General features: G+C 47.1%; 1 protein-coding gene across 1 annotated transcript in view; it reads right to left on the bottom strand.

Moving 5' to 3' along the window:
• Window positions 1-560: 560 nt before the first annotated feature.
• The window catches only part of NECTIN1 (nectin cell adhesion molecule 1), a 99146-nt gene continuing 89420 nt past the window's right edge, over window positions 561-10286 (bottom strand). Inside the window, exon 6 of the mRNA XM_072612951.1 lies at window positions 561-2595. Within this exon, the coding sequence (XP_072469052.1) occupies window positions 2051-2595 (545 nt within the window). The 3' untranslated portion in view covers window positions 561-2050. The remainder of the gene's footprint in view (window positions 2596-10286) is intronic.

The following is a 10286-nucleotide window of genomic DNA, read 5'->3' as shown; positions in this document are numbered from 1 at the left end:
TGGTCTCCAGGATGCCACCCTCCAAAACCCCCACAATTGCCTATCATTCCATAGAACCACTCTCTCTAGTTATGTCCCTTACTTGGATCAAGTGGGACCCAGAACTCTGACTAGGAGTGGGAATTGTTGGTCACACAGCATTTTCAATCTTCACCCGCTGACACCTGTCTCTGGTGCCCTTTGTGAGAAGGGACATGACTGTCAGAAGCATGGGGGAAGAGCCAGGTCTCTACTGGGTTTTCTCTTCCCATGCTCATCACTCCAAATTTAGAGACAGGGCAGGCTGCTGAGAAGTTCCCCTTAACTGTGAGGGCTGAGGGGATTGAGGCACTTTGAACTTGGAGGGGAAACAGAGGAAGGAGGGAATTCCCTCTGTGCTGAGCCCTTTCTTTCTTTCCATTTACAGGTAGGAAAACCAGGGAGCCAGGGACCAAGAGAAGCCCTGCATCAATCTGGATACCTTCTCCATGGTCCTCCTTTGATAGAAGGACATGATGAAGTCTGAGTAGGGCAGGAAGGAGGACAGTGGAGGTGCTGAACAGAAGAGGAACTCTCTAGGATTCAAACTCAAGGAGCCACTTGTTCCCTTGCTCTTTTTATTAAACTTTGCTACTTCATTGGTATAGACTTGCAGATTGTATATCATCAGTCTATACTCTTCTGAGTTTCATATAGTGCCCTATATAAGAGTTTTTGATAATTATTCTCTCCACTTGCTACACACACATACATGTATGCACGCACACAGCCTTTCTTCACTTTTAACTCCCTAAATAATTTCATTCCATACTGAAAGACCCTGGGGGGCTGCGGCCTCTGAAGATCTGAGGAGCTGGAGTTGGGCTTGGCTGTATGTGGGGGACAGCAAGAGAGAAAACCAAGATAAATCAGCACCTTAGACAGCAGGATGGGCTGGGAGCAAGACACAAAGGTCTTGGAATTTGAGTGTAGGCTGGACTAGACAGGTGGCCCCAGATAAAGGTATTATCTGATCTGATCATGTTCAGATATTGGTTTCCCTGAGAGGCTCTTTTCCCCAACTCATGCAGCTGGGGAAAATCCTCAGTTTTTTGGGGGAAGAAACAGAGAAGTGGCCACACCCTGGGCAGTGCCCACCTGGAGTGAAGCTCATGGCTGAGGGTAATAGATATGGCGCTCCTGTAAAGAACAGGGGACCTCAGAGAAGAAATCACAAGGGTAGGTGTGTGTGTGTGTGTGTGTGTGTGTGTGTGTGTGTGTGTGTGTGTGTGTGTGTGTGCGCGTGCTGGAGTCTAAGAGAGGAATCAAATCATGGCTAACCTAACCCTTCGTTAGGCAGTGAGGAAAAAAATGCAAAATATACTGTGAACAGTGTAGGCATCATCAGGCCTAGAAGTCAACAACCCACATCTTTTCTTACTTAATCGGTATTCCTTGACGCAACTGTACAATCCCATCACTTTGCTTCTGTTAATCCTTCATCCCTTCCGTCTGGGATGAATTAGGGTGGTCTATAATCATCCAATCACTCTAGCTAAATCATGGTAGGTTTACCTAACCAAGGAAGAGGGAACAGCATTGGGGAGGGAGGGGTGGATTTGGTTTCCTCCAGGGCAGCCCTCCCCCTCCATAAAGAAAAAAAAATGAAGACAACATATAAACAAATTCCAGTGTTTGGGGACAGGGGATGAGGGGGGAGGGAGATGGCTGGATACCATTGCCCCCTCATATCCCAGGGTCAAGAAACACAACAAGACATGAACAGGCTCCATATACACGGGGCAGATAGTAGTCAAAGGAAAGTACAGGAACACCAAAGCCACAGTCGAACACAACACCACAGGAAGTGGGGGTAAGGGGTGAAGGAGGGGGCAGGAAGCGGAAGGCAGTCATCCAGGAAAGAGATAAAAAATAAAGTAGCCCCCTGCCCCAGCTTGATCCTTCCCCCCATGTACCTTGAGAGTGTAGGGGGCTTCAAAGTGGGGCACTTGAGTCTCTGTTGAGCTCCTTGGGGACCTGGGGGCTGGGGTCGTGCGGGTGAAGGGGGAAAGGAGTGGGCATAGAGGTGGGGCTACACATACCACTCTTTCTTGGAAATGAAAGACCCGTCATTCTGAGAAACCATGTTCTCAGCCAAGTCCAGCTGCTCAGGGTCATACTGGTAGCCAAGAGTCCGGTCCCCATAACCGTCAGATCGGGCCTCAGCCTCGTCCACGGTGAAGTAGGGCCGCTTGACGTCCTCATCAAACTTGGGATGTGGGGGCCCGACCTTCCTCTCCCCTCCACCCACATCCTCCTCTTCTTCCTCATAGCTGCTCCCCCCCAGTGGCCCAGCCTTCTTCTCATCATCTGAGTCGTCAGGGTACTGGAGGTTCTGGGCCATGGGTGGGTGGTGTTGTGGAATGCCCGCCTTGCTATAACCATTGCCGTAGACATGCTTCTTGGTACTGTAGTCCCCCTTGAAGGTGTGTCGGCGCCGGCGGAAGTAGACCACAAGCACCAACGCCACAAACAGCACCAGGATGATGCCCCCCACCACGCCCCCAATGATGGGCGTGGGGACGCTGGACCCAGATCGCTTGTCGTGTTCGGTTGGAGACGGGGTGTAGGGGAACTCTGGGTAAGGAAAAGACATGGAAGGGGGACAGAGTCAGTCTCTTTTTGCCTCTCAGGGCTGCTGGGGGAAGGACTGGGGTAGGAGGTGGGAGCATAGGTGAGGGAAAAGCCAGGAAGGGAGTGGGAGCTGGGGTGGGGAAAAAGTACCCCAAGAATGTGGCTTCCCATAGCTTAGCCTGGTGACCCTGTGTTTCCCATATTCCTGAAATGGAGGGATCTTGGGGTTCTAACACCTGTTAACTTCCTGTCCTCCACCAAATCCCAAGTCCTACTGGGTAATTTATAACCACAGTAGGAGAGATGCCTACAGCATCTTTGAGCAACCCTGGCTAATTCCTCAGAAACAATGCCAGCTCAATTCCCTAGCCTGAGCCTCACCTACAAACCCAAATTCCTATTTTCTCAGAACCTGATGTGTTTTAGAGAATGCTCCTTCCTCCCATGTGTATATTTTTATATAACTGTCTTTGTGAGAACAGACTGTGTGCCAGACACTGTGGCTAGCCCTTTCCATGGCTATGAAGAGGACTGGTCCAGAGAGGCACTAGCAGGTGCCAGGCCACTCTCTGGGTCAGGGGAGAAGGGATCCTCGGGTGTTAAGACATCAGACTGATGCTGTACCCATGCCAATGACCTGGGAAAGAAGGTAGGGTAGGAGTGAGGGCAATAGATGCCAATGTACAGAAGCCCAAGCTGGACACCTCTGGCTCTCTTGATGAAGGTTTGCCCAGATCAGATGGTGTTGAGCAACCAAGCAGTTATAATAGACAAGTGTGGTTTTGGAGCAGAGATAGACAAGGCAAGAAAGGAGTTTGCATTAGAAGGTGGAAAGAGGTGCTTGTGCACAGAAAGAAGTATGTCTGGTCACAGGGCATGCATGGGGATATTAGTTCAGGCATCAGCTACCTGAATAGAAGAAGCTGCACCCTAGATCAGAACTCCTTGAAAGAAAGAAAACATGGAAAAGTGACACCAATTGAGTGTTGGGCACATTGAAGTTTCACAGAAATCTAGGACAGCCTAGATCTGGACCAATATGGCACATGTCTAACACATGTACATGTATAAAAACATATTTGTACATGTACTCACATAGGACAATCTCAGAGATAGTGGGGAAGTAGAGTGTCAAACTCACCTTATCATAGTATTTCAAGCTTCTAGCACCTGGAGATCACCTAACCTACTTATCTTTCAGGGGATTTTTCAGGCACAGAGATGCCATGTTGTGTGACTATGGACAAATCTAGCCTTCTTTTTTGGCCACAGTTTCTCAATTGGAAATTGAGGGGGTTGGATTGGACAAGCTCTATGGTTCATGACCTTACATACTAACTTATCTTAGAGGTGGAAGGAACCTCATGAGTCATCTAGTCAAAAGTTCTCCTTTTATAGATGAGAAACCTGAAGCCCATAGATGTTAAGTCACTTGCCCAGGGTCAGACAGTTCATTCAAAGCAGAGATGAGGTTGGAACAGACACACTTTGGGTCCAAATGCAGTATTCTTTCCATTATCATGACCTGATTGCATAGTTCAGCACACTTATAAGGCAGCTTACGTGTTGGAAAATGGGAATTTCTGGTAGCCAAACATCCCTGGGGAGTTCATATGTTTATTTATATGTTTATTTTTCCCATGTTGGTCAAAGTGGTAAGGAAGAGGGCATAGATGTGTATGGGAACAAGAAAATACTCGAGATGAAGACAGGGACGATGTGTGTATTGCAAAAATACACTGGTCCTCAGGACAAAAATACCAACAAAAACCGGCATGCACCACCTTGGCCCCAAGACATTCCTTTCTATTCGTAGGCTGAACATATTATAAGAGAGGTCATAAGAAGGAGAAGGAACAGAGATAGGTGGAGCTAGTCCACTGAGAGGGATGTCTGCTATAGGGCAAATGGAGGCCCAATAGCCAGCTATTTACAGGCAATGTCCAAACACAGAGGACCTCCCCAGCCCCACCCTGCAATTCCCCTTCCCTCATCCCAACCCTACTCTGCTTAGCTTGTTCCTCTCTAGTTGAGGCTGAGGGAGGGTTACACTCTAACAGATGGAAACAGCTGGTGTCTTTGGTTCGCTGGGGTTGAGGATGGGGGAAGGAAAACTCACAGAATCCCGGAGGGAGAGTGTCTGTACTGAAGGTCTAGGCAGAGTGATGGGAAGAGGCTGAAGGAGGAGGGAGAGAGAGAGAGAGGTAGAAGGGGAAACTGGAGAGAGGGAGGGAAAAACTGGGGAAAGGGAGAGATAGCAGGATGAGGGAGGGAGAGAGGAAGGGAAGAAGGGAAGGGATAAGGAAGAAAGAGAAAAAGAAAGATGAGGTAATGAGCAGTGATGGAGTCACCAGCTCATGCCCAGGATGTAGAGCAGCAGTTGATTGCAGAGTTGCATTACATAGGATAGCAAACAAAGCTGGTGACAAATGCTCCTTAATTCCTCTTCCCCAACCCTTTACTGGGTCATCCTTTGATATGGTTCCATTGTGGACAAGTGACTGAATATGCTAATATTTAAAGTTAGACAGGCCTTTCTTAGAGACTTTTCAGTCTGACCTTCTCACCAAGCCCCATTTACAGATGAATTCCCCAAGACACGAAGATAATACATAGACAAGAGTCAGGTCTTGAACCCAGGCCCCCTGACTCCAATGCTTTTTCCCCATTGTGCCACAGAAGGTGTAGGGACAATAAGGTTCAAAGAAAAATGAAGGGTGAGAGAGAAAACTGGGGGGAGAAGGCATTCAAGAGGGACAGGGTCAAAGGCTGCAGGTCTAAGAAGGGGTCACAGCAAGGTAGACCTAGTGGACATTCCTAGCACCACCACTGGGTGGCTCCTGAGACCAGTGCTGGCCTCAGTAGGCCTCGTGCAGAGTAAAGAGAAAACCCAGGTCATTGGGGGCTAAGTTAGCAGGTCTTAAGCTTTGAGGGTAGAGAGAGAGAAGAGGTATCTATATCCAGGTTTCAGGCCACTAGCACATCTGTCACCTTTCACTATCATACAGAACAGAGCAGGTACCACTGCAGACTCTAGGTGCCTCTGGCCCCTGAGGTAGGGGTGATGGGTATTGGAAGCAGCCTTTCACTCTCCTTTGCCTTCCCAGCGTTACACTAAGGTTACACATACATTTCCCATATAACCTGGTCTTACTGACTCTTCTCATAGCAGAGAGAGAAACAGGGAAGATGAAATTCCTTGCCCCCGCTCAGTCTCAATAGTAGAAAAGGCACCAGTCAGAAGACCCGAGTTTTAGCCTCAACCTGTGCTAATGTTAGCTGAGCAGCCTTGGGAAAGTTGATTAACCTCTCTGAAACTGGTTCCTTGTCTGTAAAATGTGGGAATAGCATCCGTTGGTCCTTCCTAGCTCTAACACCTTAATTCTATTTCCCGATGAGTTCTTACCATGTGGGAATGACTTCAGACATTCTGTAGATCAAACAATAATCTCCTAGAAAGCATCTCTGATGAGGAAAGGCAGTGGTGACAGGAGCCCCACTTATATGACCTACTATTCTCAAGGAAAACTGCTAACACTTGAGATGTAGCTGTCCCTCTGCTTGGAACCCTACAGTCAGCTCCTTGGAACACTAGTCTGTCTGTCCTCTGTTCTGGTCTCATGCCTCTCTCCTAGTTTCCCCTAGCTTCCTTCATCCAGCTTAGTTCCCCATCCCATTTATAACCCTAACTGTTTTATCAGATTGTACACCTGCTCACCACCTGGAAGGGGAGGACTTTTTATGTGGGGCCACGGAGGCAGGTGACAGTAATCCTAGCTCCTCCTAGACTAACCTCCAGAACCCCTTTTCTGCCTGGACCGCCACCATTTTCCCTCTTAACATCTGAATTTCCTCCTCCTCATTCATTCATTCATTCATTTATTCAAGAAACATCTACTGAGTGCTTACTGTGTTATGTGAAGGGCATAGCACTAGAAACTATGAGTGAAGGCAAGAAATAAAAGATGGTCCCTGATCTTAGGCTGCTTACAGTCTAGTGAAGGAGACATGACCTACATATATTGCTGCTGAAATCCTGTACCCAAACTCATGGCCTTCTGACTCCATGTGCAGAGCTCTTTCTACACCATGCTGGGTAGAGATACAGACAAATCACTTCCCCTCTCTGGGCCTCAATTTCCTCATTTGTGAAATGCAGGGATCGATCCGGAGGAGCTTCAAGTCCTTTGAGAACAAATCTATGAGCATACCACAGGCCCAGTGAATGCTGCAGACAATGAGTTCAGAGGCAGGAGAGGTCTCTGTGGTTTTGGGGTATCCAAGGAATTCTTTGGGAGGGAGGTAGCCCTTGAGCTGGGCCTTGAAGGATGTGGAGGACTTGTAGAGTCAAAAGATGGACAAATTCCAGGTGTAGGACATCAACCATCATTCCACTGGGAAAACTCTACTGTCCTGCTGAGGTCTTGGAAACATGAGATGTCTTGGGGGGGTTTTCCCTGCCTTTGTATCCTTCCTGTTTCTACTGGTGGCTCCTTTCTTTCTTCCTGTTCATGCACTTGCTTTAGCCCTTGGTCCTCCGTTCCTCATGGTCTCTCTCCTTTCCCTTAGCAAACTGTTTCAACTAGTATGTTTATCCGCCAGTTGTGCGGCCCTTCATCCCTTACTTCTTAGCCAAGCTCCCACCCTGCCTCTGCCGTCGCCTGGATGCTACAGAGACTGATAATGCCTTACTGTACCCCCAAACCCTATGTATCCAAAGGCTCATGGTCTTCCCTCAGAAATTAGCTTCTCCTATCAGCTCCTCCCTTTTCCAGTATTACCATCTATCTCAGAGGAGGCTCAAAATTACAACGATTCTTAAGAATGGATGGACAGGATTTCACATCAAAGATTTTGGGTTTAAAACCTGCTTTGGGGGCAGCTAGGTGACAGAGAACTCTGAGCCTGGAGTCAAGAGTTTAAATTCAGCCTCAGACACTTAAGTAGCGGTGTGACCCTGGGCAAGTCACTTAACTCCAATCACCTCTCCCTTCTCCCTCCCCCCCCCCCCCCCAAAACAAAAGAAACCTGCTTCAGTTACTTACTGCCTGTGTTGCTTTGGCAAACAAAGTCCCCTTTTCTCTTTAGGTTGGAAGAGATGGAAGGTCCCAGTTCTAGATCACATGACTTCAGCTCCTATACACTACCTGTCACCCAGTCCTGTTGATTCTTTCTTTGTAATAACTCTCCTTTTGGTGTCTCTTACTCAAGTCTTCTCCCTACCCCCAACCCCAACCCCAACCCTAACCCCAAGGTGTGCTGGAGTTAAGGCTTCAGTTTGATTACTTGCTAGCTGTACAATCAAATTGTTTAAATAACCTCCCTGAATGTCATTTTTTCTTATGTATAGAATGGTGACAATAATGCAGGTTTTATCTATCTCAAAGGACTGTGGTGAGGAAACCACTTTATAGAAACCCCAAATAGCTTCATCAATGTGACTGCTGCCAGATTCACCTCACTCATGGGGCAATTTTGGTTTACCGTTCCTTTGCTTGAAAACCTTCAGTGGCTTGAAAATGCCTATAAGAAAAAGTCAGCCTGGCATTCAAAGTCCTGCATAATTCAATTCAACAAACATTTATTGTTTATTACTAAGTGCAAGGCACTGGTACCACCTTAGCTACCCAGCTGCCATCTCCCCAAATCCCAAATATAAACCTTTGGCCATAGACAGGTCAGTATCCTCATTGTCCACAAAATAGGCCAAACTTTCACTCCTCTACTCCCCACCAAGAATGCCCTTTCCCCTCTTCTTTACCTTTTGAGATCCCCATTATCCTCCAAGGTTTCTTTGGACCCCACCTCCTTTATGTACTATTTCCCTAATCATCCCAGCCTACAATGACTCCCCTTTCTTGGAACTCCATTAGAAGGTGATCTCTTTGAGGACAGGGACCCTATTTCTGCCTTTCTTACTCATCCTAGTGCCAGGCATATAGTAGGTGCTTAATACATGCTTATTATTAATGATGTTCATGAAAATCATTAGTACTCTCTTTGGTGCTAAACTATGGCTTCCCTGAATGGAGTGTAACTGTATCCCACGTGGATATCTAGTCCATATGGGAGAGGGACAGTAATAAAGCCTTGATATCTACAATGGAAATTTATAATCACAAGAAAATATGCTGGAAGAGATCCTTAGAGATCTTACCATCCAAGCTCCTTTTGAGATAAGGTCATTGAGACTAAGAAAATGAAGAAACCAGTCTAAGGTCACATAGGTGTAGACAGGAAGAACAAGGTGGGTAGTGCTACACTATAAAATGCTTCAGCCTTCTCCAGGCCTCTTTGCTAAGGATCTTTCAGGCTAAGGAAGGTGGGCCCCTGGTCTAGTCAGATGAACAGCCAGCCTGGAGGCAGGGGGATGGTTTGAATGGCTTTTCAGTGAAAGTGTTCTGATACTAGGGATCAGAAAGGGGGGAGGAGGAATGAGGGGGGGATCTGGCTATGCAGGGAGTATGGCTTCCTCCATTCCCTCCTAAACAGAGAAGGCTGTATGCTCAGGAATGAGGCATCCGCCTTTGCTGCTGCCTGACCCGACCCCCACCCGCTCCAGCCCTGCCAGCTGTCACATTCATCCAGTAGTTCCTGTATCAATGCCAGGAGCAAAGCCCGGGGTTGGGGGAGGAGGGGCAGCAGCTGGGAGCAGCTACAGCAGGAACTGAGCTGAGGAAGTATTCCTGTTGGCTGGCCAGAACCCAGGTTACTGCCTCCCTTGATAGAGCCTACAAAGAGGAATCAAAATCTGACTGACAGCTGGAGTGTTGTTGGGTTTTTTTTTGGGGGGGGGGGGAGGGAGCAGCGCATGGTTGAAGCATGGGTGGGAAAAGAGCTGGGTTTATAGCTCAAGGTAGATGGTCTAAGCTTCGTAGTTGAGCTAAGTCCAGTGTCAAAAGAAGTATTGGGCTTATTTCTTGGATCCAGTGATGGAAATGTTATGCTAGAAAGCTAGAGGCTAGCTAGAGTGAACTAGGGAGAAACTACATTTCCCAGCATGCAATGGTGATATAGGGCTCACTCTCAGAAGTCATTCCCACCATCCAGTTGTTGCAGCTGTGGTGCCCGTGTCCTGCCATCAGGAGGAAAGTGGGAGGGACGCAGAGCCCAGCCAAACCAGTGGTGAGAATTAAGCCACCCTCTAAGTACTCTATACACATTTTCAAATATAAACTCTCCCACAGGACCTGCACATGTTTACAGACTCCCATTTGTTCACACCCAAACTCACAATTACTAGCACACATGGATGCACAGACAAGTCATGATCATACACATACTTCTCACCAAGCAGAACCAGTAGTGCTTTTCTTGAAGAGTTCAAAACCTCATATACCTTATTTTCTCTTAACCCCCAGTAGAATATTTTCCATTTGGAAAATATCCGTTAATTTAAATTTTTTAAAAAGTCTTCTAGAATTCTTCTATGCAACACTACTAATGTGAAAATGTGTTCAATAGGAATGTATGCATAGAGCCCATGTAAGATTGCATGTCATCTTGGGGAGGGAAGGGGAGAAAATTTGGAACTTATGGAAGTGATTGTTGAAAACTGAAAACAAATAAATGGATAAATATGGGAAAAAATAAAGAGAAGGAAAATAAGTTTGTTTTTATTTTTAAAAAGCCTTCTGAATGGGGAAAGAGACTTAATGTGTGGAGGAAGTGGGGGGAATTACTCCTTAGGTGAC

This window comes from Notamacropus eugenii, chromosome 5, assembly GCF_028372415.1.
Source record: "Notamacropus eugenii isolate mMacEug1 chromosome 5, mMacEug1.pri_v2, whole genome shotgun sequence".
NCBI classification, from domain to species: domain Eukaryota; kingdom Metazoa; phylum Chordata; class Mammalia; order Diprotodontia; family Macropodidae; genus Notamacropus; species Notamacropus eugenii.
This window is presented reverse-complemented; position numbering and strand designations above follow the sequence as displayed.